Here is a 22,237-nt window from a genome sequence, read left to right on the forward strand (position 1 = left end):
CAAGGAATTGCAAATCTAGTTAGAATTTAAATCTCAATTGTTTACGTTTAAATCATTTCTCACACAAATGAGACTGTGATACGAGGTCTGACCAGTATTGCTACCACAAACAATTATTTTAATAGTCGACTAATCATCGATTCTTTTTCCCGTCGACTAATTGAGTCATGGGCAAACTGGATGTAAAGCAAACATCTTAACCATCATTAGCTAAAAAACTAGATATATAGCATTACCTACGATGATGCTAGTGTAAATGCTGTAAGCTAAATTTGGCCGCTGAAGATGCTAAAATTTATTTAAATTAGCCTGAAAAACTGAAATAAATTAGCCAAAACACCTAGCATACAATTGAAATATTGGATGAATTCCAAATTAGCCTAAAAAAATGTAATAAACACCAAAATAGTCCAAAAAGCTAGCAGAATGCCATCATAACTTTCATCTTTACTGCACTCTGACTCCATATAATATAAAGTAACGACTAATCGACTATTAAATTAGTCGTCGACTATTTTAATAGTCGATTAGTCGACTAATCGTTGCAGCCCTACTGACTAGCGTAGGAAAGTGCTCTAAAAGCATTCTTGTCCAACATTTTAATTTACACAATTAAATTAACAAAATAACTAATAATTGATTTATTATTTATTTGTTCTCTAAGTGACCACGGACGGTTTCTGCCACAAAGTCTATTCATTTCTGATAATGAAATAATTGAGATGATTGAGATAATTGGTAATAAGTGATAATGCTCAACGAGGTATTTCTGATAATGAGCTCCTTGTTGAGCATTATCACTTATTGACTGTCAAACATTTGCTTACTTTAAGTTGAGTTAATATTTATAGTCATTCAAACAGTTATTATAATAACTATATAAATGTCATGACATGCTTCAGGAGAGATTATGGAATCATTTTGTACATATTTTTTTCTTTCTAAAGCTGGTTTTGAGTTTTAAAATGACCAATAATAAGCCATTCCAGAAGTCTTACTCCACTGCATCATAGACATTCTAGAAATATATTTGCTGAAAATGTATGAATATACAATTATTGTAGTGATCACTTGCTGCCCGCTTCACCACATGTCTTCACTCTCACAGCTATTTTGACCAAAGAGTTTTTCCACATTAAGGACAGTCTGCTGTGCAGCACAGAAAGGTGCATTCCTGCAGTCAGACACGGGCCTTCACAGTCCATGACTGATGACTTTCCTCCGCTTAAGCGAGGGTTTCCAGCTTCAGCAGCGATTGCATCAGAGCGTGAAGCGTTCCTCAGGTTGGAGCTCCTTTTCATCAACAGAGCGCCCACTCCGTAAACATTTTCGAGACTTCCCGATGTCATCAGGATGTTTCAGCCTCGATGTGAACAAGCTTGTTTTTTAACGATCTAAACTTTAACATCGTGGGAAGCTGTTGTTATGGTTGTAGATTATGTAATCTGAGTTTGCTTAACTTGTCTGGAAGCGCCGGTGTTGAATAAAATAGTTTTCATGGCTTGTAATTCGTCACAGCTGGGCATGCATGCTTCCCAAACCTGATTAGGATTTATAGAGTCTCTAAAAAGACCATTTTTGGGGACACTGCTCTCCTGGAGGCTTCACTCTCCCTCCTTAAAGAAACCCTAAATGCAAACCAGATGATTTTTGTTTGAATGAAACTGATCATTTTTAGAAAAAAAACTTGACAGTAAATCCCACCTCGGAATGTGTTGTGTGCTGAAATACAAACCCAGCCAGCACTTGCACCACTCTACTCCAGCAATCACACATTTTGACGAAGTTGGGAGCAGAAACAACCCTTATATGGATGCACGCAGGACCCCTGTATGTGGAATGAATGGAAACACAATCTGCAAGAGTGAAACGGGCTCTCTTCCATCCAAAGCAAACTCCGCAGACCCCAAATTCCACATTTCAGGGAATCTTGAGCATAGCAGAGTGGTTTGTCACTGCCCCTCTGGCTTCTAACCACTCATTTCCCTCTTTTTTTTATTAGGTTTTAACTATTATGCAAGAATGCATCTCAAAAACACCTCTGCATGTGTTCATCTTTTTTTACAGAGGATTTCTAAGTGGAAATCAAAGGGAAAAAAAAGGAGCTGGCCTTTTCCCCAAGGACAGCCGATAAACTGTTTGGCAGGAAAGGCCTCGCAAATGACTGCATTCCTTGTTAACCTTGTAAGGCCGTCTCTGCCAGCGCAGGCTCTGATAAGCTGCCATCTTTTGTTCGGCCTGAAACAGGAAAGGCCAGTTTGGGCTGCTCTCCTCGGGGAGTTTGCCCTGAATCTCGTCATGATTCAACCATCCATCTTTTAATTGTTTGTTTTTGCGCGTCTTTGCTGCTCCGCGTGAACCCCCGTAACTGTGCAGAAGAATCCAGATTATGAGGCATTTCTGGGAGATTTTTCCCCAACTTGAACGAAGTTGAAGCCTGTCGAAGGGATGTTTGCTCTGTGTGTTTATGCATGTCCTTTCTCGTGTTTTGAGGGACATTCCACTGGTTTGAAATCCCCTCAGACTGTCCCCAGGAGGTGAAAGGCCCTTGTTCAGACTGTCTTCCTGTTGGAGCTGCGGCTCGGCAGCCATTCCTGGAAATGAACGTGAATGCGTCTTATGAGAATTAGGAGGAGACAGCGGCTCGGCGGTGATTAAGGTCAAAAGGGCCCAGTGAAGCAGGACCAGGAAGAAAGTTGGATAATGAGCTGCGTCGGTTTGTTTTGGAAATATAAACGCGCATTTTCACTGCAACCCACAGCTCTTTGTTTTGCTTTCAACAGTCCACACTCTGTAAATCTTCAGAAGTAGGTATTCTTTGAGGTTAGACTGCTTTGTTTCCACTCGTTTTCACTCTTCAACACAAACCTATAAATTATTCAGTGCGGTAAATGTTGGCCTGTGTCTGAGCCTCACTCAGTCTGATTTGTTCTTCTGTTTTTGTTGAATCTGTTAAAAAATACCTCTAAATAATCATTTAATAATCCAACTTTTATCGACTAGAATAAAATGTAGACTTCCGTTTTATGTTTGTAGTCCGAGAATCACAGCTGCGGATGGAAGTTTAGAAAAGATTCTTCTCAGCAGCAACTCCTGAGCTTCCAGAATGAAGCCAGTTTGAAAACAAAATTAACTGCAGCATGGTGCAGTTCACCAAGTAACCACTGGGGGGCTTAGTGGACAATATTAATTGTTAAATAATGCAACTTTACTAAAAGGTATGGGTCGAATCCAAATCCTTCTCTTACCCCAATGACTTCTCCCCACCCCTACACTTAAGGGGAGTTATGGAAAAATCGTTTTCAGATTCAGACGTTACTACCACTCGATGATGTCATCAATAGTCGCCAGTCAGCTACATTAGCAGGTAGCTGCCAGCGCTCAGATAAATACATAGCATAAGTTTTATAATTTAGAAAAGTTATGCAGAAACAAAAAGTCATTACTTTAATTTACATGTAAACTTCTGTGCTTCAGAGCGCACCCACATGAAGTTTCTCCTCCACTGCAGAACATGACGTAGATCACCTCACCGGCGGGAGGTAGCGAGCCCTAAGTCCCTACCCCCTTCAAAAAAACAAATTTGGACAACACTGCAACCTAAAATGTCCCTACAACAGAAGGGTAGGGAGAAGCCAATATGGGGTCAAATCAGGATCGGCTTTAAGTGTATGAAAAATCAAATTTGAGAAACAGTTACTGTAAATTTGGAAAAAATAATGTAAAACCTCAAAAATACATATTGTAAACTTGAAGAAATTATTCAAAATAAAAAATAATTACAATTGTACATTTGAAAAAATATTATTGTAAACTTGGTAAAAAAAAACAAGTTAATTTATTCAAGTTTCAATTTTACTTTTTTTCCTTCAGATTTTTAATTTTTTTTCCAAGTTTACAATATAAACATAGGCTATAAGTATGTGTTTCAAATTTACCCGTTTATTTTTCAAAATTTGAGTATTTCCATCAAGTTCACAGTATGCATTTTCAAGTTTAAAATGTTTCCAAATTTTGTTTTTCTTTTCAAATTTACATTGCCTGTTTCTCAAATTTTCAGTCTGGTTTTTTATTCATTTTAAGAAGATCCTACTTAGATATAATAGAAATTGGAGGTTGTAGGTAGGGGAAATATGTGGATTTGGACATAGTCTGGTTTAAGAGGTCTTTTGACTTTATATGAGAACTAGACTGAGTTGTCATGGTAACGGCTGCAACACCTGCAGCTCGTTGCAGCTGGTGTGTGAGGACTAACCAGCGGGGGTAGATGTGAAGGAAGTATATTCGAGTACTCATCAAGATTATGATATAAAAAGTGACAATTTCTATTGCAAATAGTTTAGCCAATCAGGAGCGAGCTTGTTGGAAGGACACACCCCTATCACTTGAAAGAAGACTACATGGAATCCGTCAATCGTTGCGAAAGTGGGACATGAGATACTTTTATTGAAACATCTAATTGTTCAGTTCCAAATATTAGGGTTGCTTTGCCCCACCTCTTTCCCCATTTTAGGACAGTATATGTGACATCATATCCTGCCAAGATGAAAACATATTCCATAGAGTATTCCATAGAGTAATTTAGGTTATAGATACGTAACATTTTTCCTAAATGAAAAATCTGTTTTCTTTCAGAGCCTGGATGAGTTTGACGATGAGGATGTTGGGGAGAAGGACAGGAGAGAGGAAGAGGAGCTGGTCCAGGCCAACACTTTCCAGAATGAAGCCATGACCTCTGATCCCAGCTTCATCGCGGTGAGAAGTCTCCTCATTCAGCAGTGGTGTGAGGTTTTCACGTCTCATGCTCGCAGGGCAGAATGTATGACACAGATTGTTGCTCCAGAGCTGCCAAACAGAGGCACTGTTGCACAGAGAGACAGACAGCAGGAGAGCTCACGAGCTGGCTTTGAGTGAAAAGCTGCAAACGCCGAGGTGTCTCAGCGTTTCATCATCTCCTAAAGCTCTGGATGTAAACAAAATTGAAGTTCTGTTTGAAAGAGTGTCGGTCTTTGGTTTTGTTTGATGGTGGAAACAGAAACGACGGCAGCCGGTGTCAGTATAGATGAGTGTTCTTGTTGAAAATTGTTGTGTGGAGCAAAGAAAAATGTACAAAAAGCTACAAAAAATAATTCATTTTACCTGGAATACATTCTTCAGGATATGCTGGCAAACATTCACATTTCTTCCTTTTAACACTTCAAGTCATCAAAAGGTAACAGGTTTGACCCCATAGGCAAATATTTTGACATCACTACCAAATCAGAGTCCCTGATTTATCAAAGTTTAACTACTTTAGCATTTAATGTTCGCTTAATGGCCATGTATTTTATATGTGAAGCCCACAAATGGTTGTAAATCTTGCGTAGGTATGCATGAATGCAAGAAAATGCAGTAGCCTGAATTGTCTGTATGTTTCATTTTCATGTAACATACAATTTTTGTGTGTGGTCACATTCACTTGTGACACAAGGGTCATTAGATTAGATTACAAATGGTTTATTTCAAGTAATCAAGAAAAATGATTCATGTGCAATACAACAATTGAACAGAAGTTTACATCCATAAGACATGTCAAACACAGGATAACTAGACATTAAGAGATAGAAAGCCTGAAAGGGAGTGGGAGGAAACGTATTTATATAATCCCACCCGACTCAACCTTACCATTTAAGTTACATGTTTTATCATTATCCGGTTCGTAACTTAAGATCAGATGTTTATATCTGTCCAACAACGATTAGTACTCTAGTTCTTAGTGAGGTTAAAGTATTGTCTTCTTAGGGTGTATTCAGACTGGACACATTTGGTTCACTTAAAAGGAACCAGAGTTAATTTCCCTGATAATCCGGAATTAATTTACAGTCTGGATACACCCAAAGGGACTCTGGCTCAGGACCAGGAAGCGTTCTTGGATCCATCCTTCAAGGTGGTCTTGGTTTGTTTCCAATTGATCTGAGTTTCCTCAGTTTGAATCGGCTCTGTGCTCGGAGTGGAACAACTGGACCAAAACGGCCACCGTAGTCAGTTCGACCATAACCCGACGCTGCGGTGACATCATCCTAAAAGCTAACCTTGTAGCTCCTTAACAGATTTCTCTTAGAACATTGTCATAACACCACCACATTGAGACACATCAACTCAATGAATGCAGACTCATTAAAACAACTTTTAACAGGATACACATTGCTTGTCACGGTTTTTCCGACAATCTGTGATTAACACTTATCATCCTACCTTCAAAGGTCAGTAACCATCTTGCAGCACTGTACTAAAGTAGCAGTAAAAAGTGTTGATGTTCATAGAGACGTTCAAAATTGATCAGCGAAATAAAGTTTAAATCAGTGAACTATCGTGACAAGGATAGTAAATCTTAGGACTTCCTAAATTTCTGCCTCTAGTTGCCCTGATAACTCCTGGCCAATCGCAAAAGGGATCTTTAGTCATGTGGTTTTGTTTACAAGTTTTGGTCCAGATCAGAAATCTCCGGTAGACCCCTAGTCTCAATATAGACCAAGGTTTAGGACCCGATCCGGAACAAATTAAGCGTACGCGGTCCGAAACAAACCATTTTTCCAGTGTGACTACGACCAAAGATCCACCAGAATCTGCCGCTACAGTCTTAGTACAACAGTCTCTTCTACTATAGAAGTAGGTTTGACCTCTGGTCATTTACTGTCACTGATTGGAGCTATTCTCTGAGGTTTTGTGTGGAGCAAAAGATTTTAACTGTCACCGGTGATGCTTAAAGTCAAAGTCTTTAGCATACTGTAACTCTTCAACCGCTAAGACGATCAACGTAATTCCAGTAGATTCTGAATCTACTGGAATTATGTTGATCGTGTTAACAGTTGAAAAATTACAGCAAATCAAAGAACATAAACACTGGAGCTTCGGTGTTAAAGGGCTAATTGAAGGCTAGCTCTGAAGCTACGATCATACCACCATCTAAAACTTGCATTTATGCGACCATTTCCAATAAAACATCTACAGAAATGCGTTCAAAACTCATGTTTGTCCATGCCAATGCACTTTTTGAAGACACTATTTGGGCTCTACTTGCAAAACGCGTCCATTGAACATGTCGAAATTTGAATTATTTTTGCTGAAATTCCCATTTCTCAGCTTCAGAATCCAATGGATTTGCGTTAATTGTGTAGTTTGAAGAACATGTTATATTGCTGTTAAAGGGTTAATATCACTAGAATTTAGAGGGACTGAAGACCTTCAAGTTAAAAAGCGTTTCCTGTCAGATAGCAGCGGCGAAGCAGGGCGTGTCATTTCACACTTGTTTCAAATGCACTCTGAGGGATTTTCAAAAAGAAACTGAGCGCAGAATTGATTTGAAAAGCATCAAGCTGTGCAGCAGCGACTGATAAAACCTCGTGTTTGTATTTGAGAGTGAAAAAAAAGCCCAAACTGACATGAAAATTACTGTTTAAAGAAAAATCAAATGGCTGTGACGCTGCGAGGATGGAGCTGGGAGTCACGTTCCAGACCGATTGGCTGCCTTGCATCAGCGGACTTGTTTTGTTTTGGGGCTGGAACTGTCTGAGGCTGTTTACGTGAGGCACGGACGCCGCGCTAACAGGAAGATTGTGACAGCACCTGCTGAGATACGGCCCTGATTTGAAGAAAACAGAGAAATAAATCACATCTGGAGGTAGAAAGGGATTTCCATGCAATCTGTGCAAACAAACAGCAAAGCAGTGGAGCAGAATTGGTTTTCTGCCGGTTTGCAGCACATCTGGTGTAAAGGTGAGATCTCCAGTCCTTCATCTGAAACAGTGTGATCCCTCGTCTTCTGTGTCGGCTCTAACACGGACCAGATGTGGCTTCATTTTTGAAAGCCTCCCTGATATTTTCATCCTGATTGGAGTCCACAGCTGCTGCGCTGAATGTCAGGCGGACGGCGAGCTTTAAGGAAAAGGTCTGTTTCACAGCAGCTCCTGTTTATCAGGAGCAGACGGGTCTCTGCCGTGGCAGCTCCGTGATGCTCAGCGCCGACCTGCCAGCTGCTATGAAGATATCTGCACGTTTTGTTCTTGAACCGCCTCCACGTGCTGCTTTCCAGACAAAACAAGCTGCTGCAGACGAAATGGAAACCTGGACGTTCTGACAGAAAACTGGCATTTGGAATAATCTGAAAGCATCCTCTGTCAACCTGGAATTAGCGACGCAGAGAAAGCATATCAGTTTCTGCAGGAAGTAACCTAATTATTCAATTTTTATTTTTACTCGACTCACAAAAGTTGGGAATATTGTTATTTACATGAGTTCAGGAGTCAGCCAGAGGAGAGTGAGAAAGAAAAACAACACATGAATCTCACTGCACCAAACAGAGACAGAGAACTAAACAAAAATAGATGATAAAGAATAGAAATCAAAAACATTGAACATGTTGGTAGTGGGTATTTCCACTGTTTTCCCCAATGACAGCTTGACAGTAACACCTCATGCTCATCACTAGTACTGCTGAGTCATTTGGGGGTGGGGTCTGACCTTCCACTATCTGATCCCAGACGTGCTCTAGAGTTCAGGTCAGAGATCATTGCTAATCATTGCATATGAGGCACTCTCACTTCCAAGTCCAACTGTGACGATTCTGGGAGCATCTAGTGGCAACACATGACGTATGGTTAGGACCCCCTCCACGTCGCTTTTGGGTGTCCCCAACATGCCATTTTGCCGATTAAATCATGGGCCCCTAACCTCTGGGTCGGTTGGTAACTGGCCACAGATGCTAATTAGGAGGCCCTAACCCTCAGGATGCATCCATTACCACGTCCGGTACCGTGTACCGAGGGTTGGGGACCCGTGGGAATATCTAGCACGCCAAAAATTGACGTGAAAGGGTCCAGAATCATACTTTCATTTATCATGGGTTGGGAGTGATAATGTGTGGGTAGTGGTGGATTATCATCCATGAACAAGAAGTTGTGGGTGTGCTGGTGGAATTGGGAGATGATGATGGATTCTTTGATGTCTTTGAGGTAAGAAGGTGCGATGACCAAGTTGGACTTCTCCTGACTGGTAATACTGCCCAGACAGTTGCACCACCTCCTCTATCAAAGCCAACCCTAGAGGCCATGTTGACCTCGGCGTATTCCTTACCTCACCTTCTCTAGTGATGCTGACGACCATCTTTTCAGTCCAACGTGAACAGGGCGGTAAACTTTTGCTGCCTTGTCCAGGTCACATGGTCTCACAGCGGTGTCTCGGTGTCCTGTAATGGCCGTCTGTCATTTAAGTCAAAGCAAGGGAGTCCAATAGTTTGTCTGGAAAACCAAGTACTCCTCACATCTGGTAAACGGGCGTGTAGGTGTATGACGTTTGCTAAACCATGTCAGAATGCATCAGTCCGTCCTTAGGTATCATGTTATGGTCTTCATAAACTCTGCCAGTAGTTCTGAGTCTTGATGAAAGTCAAAGACGCTTTGAGACTCAGCAGGTTCACCTGCAACATCTGACTGTCTACTACAACCCGACAGCGCGATATGTCGTTATTGCCTGAATTTTAAAGCAAAATCAAGAGGTGGTGATGCAGAATTTCAGGTTTTCTTTTGCTTTCTTAAGCAGTATTTAATCTAGCAAACACCTCTGATTCTTGTTTTTTCAGATTTATGAGTCAAACCACATCTATGTTTGAAAAAATATATAAATATTTAAATGTAAAATGGTAAAAAGTCTTCGATTTATGTGTTTCTTTAATGATCATGACGTTTGAAGATAAAATAAAAATACTAATCATTATATTTCACCTTTATCTTCTCTTATACGCAGTTTTTACATCATTTAAGTTTGTTTGCATATAATCCTGAAAATGTGTCATAAATCTGCAGATATTTTCATACCAGATCTGGAATCACTTGTTTGCCTCAAAGCCCTTCTTTATGATGCCAAGCGCGCCCCTCATTCAAGCTTTTCCTCCTGAAGATTGTGAATGCCCTCGGTCAAATTTCCATTTTTATCAGCAGTCTGAGCACTCTGCTGTTTGGCAGTTGGATGGAAACCCAAAGATCAACTGTTTACGAACAGAGATGTGTGAGCTTCAAAAGATTTTTGAATTTAATGAGCTGTCAGGGCATAAAAGAGGAAGCGTACCGGGTCGTAAATGTCCGAGCAAGCGCTTGAATGGGGTTTTACTGTTCGTTTAGGATGATGTGGATTGTTGCCGAAAGGTTCACGGACGAAGATCCAGAAATAACTTTGAGATGAAGAACGAGGTGTTTTGCAGATATTTGTTTCTTTGTATTCTTAATAAGCTCTGCGTCGTGCAGCTCAGGCATGAAAAATTTAGTCACACAAGCAAGTTTGTAACAGCAGCACAGGACGTAGTCTGAATGTGTCAGACATGTTCATTGTCAAAGCCGGAGTTGGATCTTCTGAAATATGGCAGATTGTTTTCGGACCATTGACTGTATATGAAAAGTGGACTAAGTGACCCCTCCCCAAAGGTGTTCCAAACAGGAAGTACCTGCTGGCTCCAAAAAGCAGATATCCCATAGACTTATATTGAGACGTAAACAGCTACTAATTTTATTTATCCGAATAACCATTATCATATTCTTGATAATTTTTTTTTCATATTTTTTTGTGTTTTTTGTTCAAGAACAAACCGACCAATCGGATGCCTCAATAGAAGCATGTGGTTCCATATCCAGTGTTCGACAGATTTCATGGACCAATCACATGGACCTATTTTATGTTAGATACTCGCCTCCTATGTAGTATAATTTAAGTTCTGTTGAATTTATTTTAATAAAACTGATGTAGTGAAATTAAAATGGTGTTATAGTTATTTTACATGATCATATTGTCATTGATCAAATTGATCAGGATATTGATAATATCGCACGTCCTATTTTCCTAATATTGTAAAACCCCACCAAGGATTTATTCGGAACAAGTATATATTTCAAAAATATAGTGCATCTGAAAATAGTCGAAGGTACATCAGTGGATTTTTTTTCATATTGAACCGGTACAGTAAAATTAAATTATACAAATATCAGCTAATACGATACGGGCACCAATATATCGCCCATCCCTACTTATATACAGTCGAAGTTTTGGAGTTTTTATGTAATTTAAGCTGGGTCAGTTCACCTAGCAACCACTAGGGGCTCCCAGCACAATAAATACAGTTTTTATTCAATCTAATGTGAAATATACAACAGAAATTAACATTTTATGTTTATAATGATATTAAGAACATGATTCTAATATCACAATAGACGGATCTGAACAAATATTACACATCACAGTCCAACAGCAGTTTGAAGTTTTCTTCTTCTTGTGTCTCTATGTTTGAAAGGTCAACTTTTTGATGTCAGCCAAAGAAAAAAGTCTGAAGAAACTAAATGTCAGACCCTCAATCTGATTGAAACATTGTGGAGTGTAAAAGGTTATTTCTATCTAATGCTAACAGACTGAAAATTTTATTTTTTTATATAAAAAATATTAATCGAAAGCCACAAACTATTTCAGAACAAAAATAGGAGATTTTTAATTTTCTTAAAAACACTCATTTGAAATAATGTTGAATTATTTCATATTTAAATGTGTGGGTTTTTTTTTTTTAATGTAAAAGTTATTTGTAGCAAGACACTATTTCAGAACTAAAACATCTATGTTAAAGATAGTTTATAAATACTTCAATAAACAAAAAAAAATCTTATAAAAAATATTTTTTTTAATAATTTGATGTTTAAATCCAATTTTTTAAGGCTATTAAAATACTTTTTTTTTTAAATTAATTTGTAGTCTGACAATTTCTGAACTAAATTCTCAATAAAAAGTGAAAAATGTACTTTTATATATGCAACCACATTAGTAAAAAACACTTATTTGAAACAATGTGAAAATATTAATTAGCTTCACTTAAATATAATCATTATGCAAAACAATTTCCAACCATGATACTTTTTGTATAGCTTTAATAGGGTTTTAAAGCACCTAATGAGTGTTTTTAGTCAAAGTTTTATTGTTTTTCATGACCAGATTTTTCTCCCAAAAGTATTAAGTGATTTTTATGCCACCATAATGCAAACAAAAGTCACAGTTTTGGGGTCAAAATTTCCTGAATTTTAAACAAAATGTAAAGTTTTAAGAATAAAACTTCATACTTTGCAAATGAAAAAATTAAATATTTGCTAAAAAACTTCTTTTTTGCTGTCAAAATCAAAGAGAGGGAGAAAGCCAGATAAGAGACAGCGTATCTGAAAACCCAAGAATATTTTTAATTTGACCGTTAACTGTCCCAAAACCGTTACCACGTCGAGTATCGCATCTCGTGGGTTAAAAACCGATTATTTAATGGGAATAGCAAACACATACAAAATAACAGGTCGGGGAATCCCAAAACGTGACACAAAGGGGCCCGAACTATACATCCATACATGAGGAGTTGGGAGTGCTAACGCGGAGGTGGTGGAGCATTATCATCCATGAACAGAAAGTTGTAGATGTGCTGGTGTAATTGTAGCATTATGATGGATTCTTTAATGTTTTCAAGGTAAAATATAAAGTTTTAAGAATGTTATAATATTTGCTTTCAAAATATTTTTTATTGTTTCAAAATCAAAGATATTGAAAAATTAAGATGAGGGACAACGCATCTAAAAACACAAAAATATTTTTCACTTTATCTGTACCAGTTCCGTGCCCTTTACCACGTCTAGTACTGTGTCCTGAGGGTTGGGGACCCATGATTTATTGGGAACATCAAAAAGTGATGCAGAGGGAACCATATGTCCATAAATGAGGAGTTGGGAGTGATAATCCGTAGGTGGTGGTTCATTATCATCCATAAACAGAAAGTTGTGGATGTGCTGGTGTAATTGTAGCATTATGATGGATTCTTTAATGTTTTCAAGGTAAAATGTAACGTTTTAAGAATAGAATGAAATTATAAAATATTTGCTTTCAAAAACTTTTTATTTTTCTTTCAAAATCAAAGACAGGGAAAAGTTAAGATGAGAGACAACGCATCTAAAAACACAAAAATATTTTTAACTAACCAGTTTTGTTCCCTTTACCACATCTAGTACCGTGTCCTCAGGATTGGGGACCCATGATTTATTGGGAACAGGGAGAACATCAAAAAGTGATGCAGAGGGAACCATATGTCCAAAAATGAGGAGTTGGGAGTGATAATGTGTAGGTGGTGGGGCATTATCCTCTATGAACAGAAAGTTGGGGCTCTGCTGGTGGAATTTAGAAATTATGATGGATGCTATGATTTCTCTTAGGTAATGTAAAGTTTTAATAATAAAAAGAAAATAAATATTTGTTTTTTAAATCAAAGATAGGAAAAAAAGAGAGATGACAAACGGTGCATTAAAAATGTAACTTTACATTTTGTTTGCGATTTATGAAATTTTTATGTCAAAACTGTGACTTTTGTTCGCAATGTGATGGCACAAAAATCCATATAAAAGTACATAAGCTTATGGTTTTTTCGACATAAGAAATGGTTGGAGAAAACTCTAAAAGGTTTTAGCTTTTAACTGTGTTTTGTTGCCATATTTTGTAAGATTACATGTTGTGTTTTTGATCCTTCAAGAACCAAAACAGCCCAACATTTCCTCCACTTATGATCCCAGTTTGTGACTTTCAGCTTGAAGAACCTCCAAAGTGCTTCGTCTGATGCACTAAGAGCTGCTGCAGCTCGTGGTTACGGCTTTGACACATGTCTGGATGGAGCCTCAGGTTTTTACGGGTCAACAGGCTGTCAGAGTTGTGATCAACACAAACCGGTTCATCCTTTTGTTTTATTCAAAGAGACAGTTCTGTCGTTCAAATTTCACTTTTCTCCTCTTCCATTTGAACCGTCTTTATGCTTCATTCAGGTATTTAAATTCAGAGTTTAGCTTGGATCAGAATAAGGCCTTATTTAATGAAAGTACGATCCAGAAAACACTGTCAAATGAAATTTCTCCTCGCAGCTGTAGCGTGTTGGATCTAATAAAAGCCTGCATATTTAGGGAATAAACTGCTCTCATTTCTTCTCAGAGAGATGGAGAGATTATATGACTGCTGTTTTTCTTTTTTTTTGTTTTGAGGGTGCGTGTGAACGATACCACCACAATCCTGACCGCCGCTGATGAAATATTCAGGCTCTCTCCAGCAGACTGGGTTTCCAGGTCAGCTGTGGTTTCAAAGAACTCACTTAATCAGGAGGCTTCAAGGAGCAAACACACATTTACATTTAGAAAGCTTATTTTTACTGTATACATTTTTTTTCTTTTCTTTCATGCTTGATGACTTTTCTAAACTTTTACTAGAGATTGGATCTCAGATTTAATCTTTTTATTCTGGCATTTAAATATGAAAAATCACTGCTTTCATCACATTTTCAAACACATTTAGTCTTTGTTGTACCAAAAAAAACAGAAAAGAGTGAAGCAGGTGCTACCTTTTGACTCGCCCTCGCTGGTTAAGTTGCAGACCATTTGCTTCAATTGGTTGCTTTTCTATTGACTTTATCTCCATAGCAACCATTTAATTTTTTGGTTGCTTAGGGGTGACAGACACATCTATGCAATTTTTTGAAGAATTGGCAAAAGTACATTTTTTTATTTTCCTAGCAACAGAGATTTTTGTTAACTACGCCCACTTTCATAACATGCTGTCATATTGTTTCGTTCAGTTTTAGCATAGGATTTGTTTTAAATTTGAGTAAAAAAAAGAAAGGTGCAAGCAACAGAGAAAACGGCTTTTAATGCTGCACTAAATCTACAAACTTTATATCATACATTTTTCTTCAAGTAACTTCCTGTCATTATAAATATGTATAAATCAATGTGTCGTTTTCTGCAGAGCGACAAATATTTAATTAAAGGTTTAACTCTGAGTTGTGGGCGGGACCGTTGGTGCGAAGTGAGCCTGTCCCCACTTCCCATCATCCCGCTGTTACACGCTCCCCTGCTATCTTACAGCACCTCACAATCCCAAGCTAACATTACCGGCCAAAACAAGATTGGAGCTATCCAGCTGGACAGTTTTGACCCAGACGAGGAAAATGAAGACGTTCATGGATCTATGTGTGTGCAAGTGGATGCATCAGAATGGAACAAAGCAGGGAGCTGCGTATATTCTTCAAACTGACTTTTTTGCTTCTGACTCACAACAATTTAAATAAATATGCATGTCCTCCATCATCAGAAGATGTTAAAAAACACTATTTTCATCAGTAGCTTTTGAATGGAATCATCTCAGACTTCATTTCTGTGTGAGTAAAGAACAGCTGGAAAAAGAAAGAAGTCTGGTAACTCTTGATTTCTCCACGCTGCCCTCTCACCGTCCTTCACAACTCCACCACCAAGGTCGGGACTTTATCTGCAGGTAAAGGATGGCGTGTCAGAAGGTGACGGAGAGGCTTCTGGATGTGAGGAGCGGGGGAGGGGGAGACGAAAACGCAGCTCTGACTGATGGATTGAAGCCGCATCACGGCTCTTCAATCAAACACGAGTCACAGCAGACCTCAGGAAAAACGGGAGGACTATTTATCTGACACACTTCATTTTTTCCCCGACAACTCTTTCCACCAAAGGCCGTCAGATGGAGCATCGCTCCCGTTTGGATCCAAACAAGTTTTAGATCAGAGGAAATGAGAACACCACCCACCTGTACGCGGCAGAACAACGCCGCCTCTCATGACGTGGGCTTCTGGTGAACTATTCAACTCCACAAAGCTACAAACTTCTAGCATTAAGTTTATTTCAAATGAACCTTTGATTCGGTTACGATTCATGATACAACAATTTGATTATGAAACGTCCAATTTAAAAATGTTTTCAACACAAGACATTAAACCACTATCACTATTTTTATTCACCAAAGTGCATTTGTAAGCAAAGACATTATCAATATACTTGTTTAACTTTTGAAAATTGTGACATAACTAATATTTAAAAATCTGTTGCAGCATCAACAAGACAAGTTTTCTGGAAAATTTAAATCTTTTCTTTTGCTGTTGTTAGCTTTCTGTTTCTGCCCACAGGGTCAGTTTTGACCCGTATTTTAAATCAGCTTTAAATACACTAAAAACAAAAACCTGTCATCCTCTAGGCTATCTTTCTAGGCTTCCTCGTCTATAAAAATGTTGGTTTTATATTTTTTCTGTGGGTTTCTGAGTATATCTCGAGATTTTTATAAAACTAAAAAAAAAAGCCTCAAAAGAATCATGTCAATAAAACAAAGGCTATTGAGTTACTTGAATTTTAGAGAGGTTTATATCTCTGACATTAATTTGATTGATCTATTTTTTAATTTTAATATTATTAACTCTAGAAACTTCTATTGTGTAATGATACATATGTTGACCCATACATATTTTCTTCAAGAATGTGCAAAAATATATGTGCAGCTGCAGGATACAGTATTTTAGGCATAAACTGGACACAATTGTGTATAATAAAAACACGAAAACATAAATTGGTGGGATTTAAGCAGACAATGTTTTTCTCAATTGTGATTTAGATTGAGATAAAAAAAAAGACAAGTTTCCATTTTGTACAGAAATTGAGGCACTCCCAAAAGGTTCACATACTTTTTCTTGCAAATCAAAGTTTTTCTCAGTAATATAACTTTAATCCAAACACTTTGGAACACAAACAACAAGCAAAATAAAAAAGTTAATTTAATAGAAATTCCTTGCATCTTCCAAAAGTATTAAAAAGTGAAACCAAGAATAGGAGCACAGGTGATCCACCTGGAATCTGAAATCTCTCCTGCTCCCCTGGAGGAACAACACGTGAATCACACTGCACCAAACAGAAGCACAGAGACCTAAATAAAATAATACAGAATAGAGGAGAGGGGAAGTTAATTAGAATTTAAAACAGAAACCCAGTACTTCATATTGACAAAAGATCAGATCCAGAGGACTGCAGTGGTCTGACTGGTGCACAAAAGAGAAATCTTGGATTTTGGAGAATGTAATTAATACATTTTCCTTTTTTTTTTTTTTTCTTTTTTCAGGAGACGCCAAGATCTGGAACCGGACGCCACAAAAGGTGAGGGTCTTTTCTGCTCTTTGTCCTTATAAGTATATAGTTGGGAAAAATTGATTTGGCGATAAATATCGTGATATTTAATTTGCCGATAAATATATCACAATATTTTATTTGAAGATAACCATCAAGATATTTCATTTGGCGATATAAATCGTGATATTTCATTTGGCGATAACTATTGTGATATTTAATTTGGCAATATATATCGCAATGTTTCATTTGGCGGTATATATCCCGATGTTTAATTTGGTGATATATTTTGCTATTTTTAATTTGGCGATATATATCACGATATTTTATTTCCCAATATATATCGTGATATTTCATTTACCGATAAATACATTGCGATATTTTATTTGAAGATAACCATCAAGATATTTCATTTGGCGATATAAATCGCGATATTATATTTGCCGATATATATCACGATATTTAATTTGGTGATATATTTCGCCATGTTTAATTTGGCGATATATATCACAATATTTTATTTGCCGATATATATCGTGATCTTTCATTTGCTGATAAATATATTGCGATATTTTATTTAAAGATAACCATCAAGATATTTCATTTGGTGATATAAATCGTGATATTTCATTTGGTGATATATATCGCTATATTATATTTGCCGATATATATCACAATGTTTAATTTGGCAGTATATATCAAGATATTTTATTTACCGATATATATCATGATATTTTATTTAGCTATATATATCACGGTATTTTATTTGGCGATATATATATATATATATATATATATATATATATATATATATATATATATATATATATATAGATATTTCATTTGGCAATACTTGTATAGATTTTTATTGATTGCAATACGCATCACGATACATATCGTATTGCCAGACTACTCCTAATTCACAATTCACATACGTAGTTATTAGATAGAAAAGCTTCTGACTCTCCCAAGATCCAGCAGCCTTTCTGTGCATTGTTTTCTCCTTCACTGCTGCTTGTTTCTGGCTGTTGTGGTTCAAAGAGAATTATAGCTGATGGCTGTTTTGAACCACAGTTGACAGGACACCATCTGGGCCTGTGACACTTCATTCAGTCTTTGCCGGAGCTGTCGCTGCTGAAAGCAAGTGGATCGCTTCAAGAGGTTTTTTTGAGGCAAAAATCAGCGGCTGTACGTTAGTTTTTTTTTTTTTCTTTCTTCCTTGTTGAAGAAACCTGGAAAATTACTATATTACAGCTGACAGTTTTCGTTGAGCAAGTTTTTATTATGTTTTTCAATTTAACAGAGGCTCAGATACAATTATAGACTCTCAATTGTTGCTGTCAGATTGTGTTTTTTTCATGCATTCCTCGTTTTTCCAGTCTGTTGAAGTTGTCAGAAGTGAAAGAAAAAATGAAAATCTAAGATTTTTTAACTCACTTAGAAAAAAAATTAAAAATATGTCACTTTTTCTTCTTTTTTGGGGCTATTTCTATACACAAGTGTTCTGGATCTTGTTCAGTCCATTAAATCTGTCATTCTGGAAGTCTTTTTCTTCTCTTTGTATCGCAAATATTAACTTCAAAATTTATATCTGCATCTGCAACGCTTTCTGATGATCCTGGAAATGGTTTTGGGAATCCAGTAGGTGTTTGTTTTGCTGTATTTGCATCTGAAGTGAGCGTTGGTGTCCAACCTCAAGCCTGGCCCACCAGCTGACATTCAATCTGTCCGTGTAATTATGGCTGCAGCTCTCATCAGCTGGCCCGGATACACTTGAACGCACGGCGCTTTCAAAACGAATAACCTGCCAGGTGGGCCGGCCGGCACAAGATGGCTGTCAGAGCGAGCGCATCACTTTCTCCCATTTGTCTTTCTGAAGCGTTTCTGCTCTTTTCAATGAACCTTTCAGGGCTCGTATTGTTCTCAAATTCTGGATAGTTTTTACTCTGTCCCCTTGAACCTTTGTGCTTTTCTCAATGTTACTTAGTATTTCAGAAATCAAAGTTAAGAGTTTACATAAAGTTAATCTGTGACTGCCCCCATTTTTTTTCAAAAACTCTTTTCTAACATTATTAGAAGTTGGAGAAATAGTGCCAATGGAAGACAAAACTATGACTGTCAATGAAATAATCTTTAAATTGACAAAAGTTAAAATATTAACTAAGACATTTGGATTTACCTTTAAATTATTATCCAATATTAAAGACAAACTTGATGTATTTTTTAAAATCTTTTAAACATGTCTTTGATTTTGGCGTACAAAATGTGTTCTTCAGGCTACACTCTACCTGTTGGAGTTTTTAAAAACTTGATTGAATTGATCATTAATCAATAAGTGTTATGGACAAACACCAAACAAATGTATCTGTTCTTCAGCTTCACCTCTGTAGCTGGTATTATCGAATTTCTAACTAAAATCCCACCCAAATTATTTCTTTTTCTGCATTCATGAATTTCTTCCTTTTGACTGTTTAAAGCGATTTGGGTGAATTGGTTCCAGCAGGAACTAAACAACATTCCCAAACCCAAAATCATCAGTTTTGCTGAATTTAGCATTCTGTGCATCTTCCAGTTTAAACACCTTCTCCTTTATGAAAAAGGATAAATAAAGCTAAATATGCAGCCCATTTCAGGAACCTCAGGGGGCCTGAGCGGTTTGAAGGTTTGCAGAAGCGTCTAATCCCAGCAGCCTTTGAGGTATCTCCGGGGAGATCCCAGACCTGCATCTTCAGACGAGCAGCTCTGAATGAGGGGCTGTTTTTCTCCTGGATTAATGTTATGTATCAGGGTTTAGCAGCTGGAAATCAGTGGCTCGGCCTCTTTGTGCTGCAGCTCCCAGTGAAGTTTTCTGCATCGACTTTTGAGTTTTTGAAGAGAAGCTGTTTCACCTGCCACGGCTGCTGATGCTGGCTCTCCTTTTGGAGCTTTCGGCCTCCTGCTGAGGCGCTGGATGGCTTTTGATTGGCTCAGCCGGTCTCTCCCCCAGACCTCCCCCTGTGGGGTGCTAATGGGCCACAGTGTGATATTTAGTCTCAAGGCCATGGATGTTTAGGCTTGGCTTTAGCGCCTGCTGTGCTTCCTGAGTATCCCAGTGTGTTTGGTTTGGGTGCGACAAAAGTTCTCTGAAAGGACACAACTCACAGTTTAGTTGAGGTTCTTTAGCACGTGGTGACGCATTTGTTGTTGTAGCCTATGGATTTTTGCATGCATGTTTGCGCCTGCACTCCTGCTGATAAGTAAAGTGCAGCCGTGAAGATTCTCTCTGAAAGAGATGAATGAAACCTACTTTATCTCGGTGTGGGCGAGCGCCACCGAGAGCTTTTCAAGGACTTCCCTTTGAGGACAAGAGATGACTGCGGCTTTTTCTAAGATCCAGAAAGAATAACCTGTTTGTTCTGGAAATGTCAAAGTACAGAAATGTACCTCTGTCGCGTGTACGTGATGATTGATGCAGAGGATTTGGGTAAAAACGGATTCAAATAAGCTGTGAAAGCTCCCAGCTGCTCCGTTTTATTCAAACACGGTTTCACATATTAGATTAACATAAAAAAAATGCTTTTTATATTAAGATAATGTTTTATCAGAAAATTCTTTCTATTTTTTGGTCGTAAAAACTACACATTAACACTTAATATTGTCATTTTTAATTTCTTAATTTGACCCTTTTCCTTTATTAAATTTCATTTTATTCCAAGAATTAATATAAAACTTTATTCAACTGTTGTCCTGAGTTTATGATTTTTACATGTTTTATAAAATGTAAAAACTTTCATTTTTTTTAATGTCTGTTTCTTCAGTCAAAGCATAGTTATCTGAAAATATTTGCCAAAAGTTAGTCTACCAATCCTATTCTGGTATCAACTAGGGGTCTAATGATGCATTTTAGCGACAATCTGATTCTAATCATAATATGTGATCAGATTCAATGACTTAAAATTGATTCAATAGAATTTTAGCTAAAAAAAAATCAACCACTGTGACTCTGAGATACAGCACCAAATTTTAATGTAAATTAATATGTTTCAATTATTTTTCTAAATACTCAATGCAAATGACAGTCAGTATATTTTTCAATTCATTAAAAACAAACCACCTAAAGATAACTTCAAATATACTGTTCCTCATTGTTTCGCACAACAGTTTACCAACATTTGATAGATTCTACAAAAAATACATTTGTTAAATTTGCTGCATTAAGAAGTCACATTTACTTAAATTAAAAGCTATTCCAATAAAAAACATCTTCAGAGGTTTAAATTGCATTTTAACATAGTTCACAATTCTTGCATCCATTGAACTTTTTGGAGTTTCTGCATTCATTTCTTTGCAGGATGTCAGAATAGCTGTGTTTGGATGTGAGCTGCCTCCCACCCTCAGAGATATTTTGCTTGAAGATGATCCAAAGGTCTCAATAGGGTTGAGGATGGGGGCCACATCATTAGTTTATCTCCTTTTATGCCTCTAGCAGCCAATGATGCAGAAGTATTCCTTGCAGCATGAGACGGCGCATTGTCATCCATGAAGATGAGTTTGTTATGGAAAACACGTTTTTCTTTTTGTACCTTTGTTTCATGCTAACAACTTTATGGATGTTTATGCCAAGACTGCTCTGTTTTATGGTAACGTTAGCATTATAAATATATATATTTTTTAATTTATACAACTTTTTGGATATTTATGCTAAAACTACTTTGCTTTATGTTAATGTTAGCGTTAAAAATGTATTTTATTTTAGAAAGCTGAGCAACCGTATAGATATTTAGGCTAAAACTGCTTTGTATTATACTAATGTTGGCATAATCTTTTTTTAAAAAAAGCTGAACAACTGTATGAATATTTATGATAAAAGTGTTTTGCTTTATGCTAACGTTAGCACAAAAAATATTTTAAAAAGCTGAACAACTTTATGGATATTCATGCTAAAACTGCTTTGTTTTATGTTAGCGTCAGAATAAAAAATGCAAATATTTTTAAAAGCTGAAAAATTTCAGGGATGTTTATGCTAAAACTACTTGGTTTCATACTAACTTCAGCATAAAAGTGTAATTTGTTTAAAAAAAACTGAACAACTTTATGGATATTTATTCTAAAACTGCTTTGTTTCATTCTAACATTAGCATAAAATTAAATAATTTTAAAAATTAGGTCTCACCCCCGCCGGCCTCTGCTCGGCGGGGGTGGGCGGCCCCTGCCCTGCTTCTTCACTGGACCTTCGCGGTGGGGGCAGGCGGTTGTCTGGAGTATGGGGT

The 22,237-nt window shown here is 37.3% G+C and overlaps 1 protein-coding gene across 2 annotated transcripts in view; it reads left to right on the top strand.

Annotated features, from left to right (window-relative positions):
- pawr (PRKC, apoptosis, WT1, regulator) overlaps positions 1-22,237 on the top strand; it is a 93,617-nt gene that overhangs the window by 52,743 nt on the left and 18,637 nt on the right. For both annotated transcript variants that reach the window (XM_024292210.2, XM_024292202.2), the window contains exons 3-4: positions 4,636-4,755; positions 16,984-17,018. In XM_024292210.2, the coding sequence (XP_024147978.1) occupies positions 4,636-4,755; positions 16,984-17,018 (155 nt within the window). The remainder of the gene's footprint in view (positions 1-4,635; positions 4,756-16,983; positions 17,019-22,237) is intronic.

The sequence above is a fragment of the Oryzias melastigma genome, linkage group LG23 (assembly GCF_002922805.2).
Source record: "Oryzias melastigma strain HK-1 linkage group LG23, ASM292280v2, whole genome shotgun sequence".
NCBI classification, from domain to species: domain Eukaryota; kingdom Metazoa; phylum Chordata; class Actinopteri; order Beloniformes; family Adrianichthyidae; genus Oryzias; species Oryzias melastigma.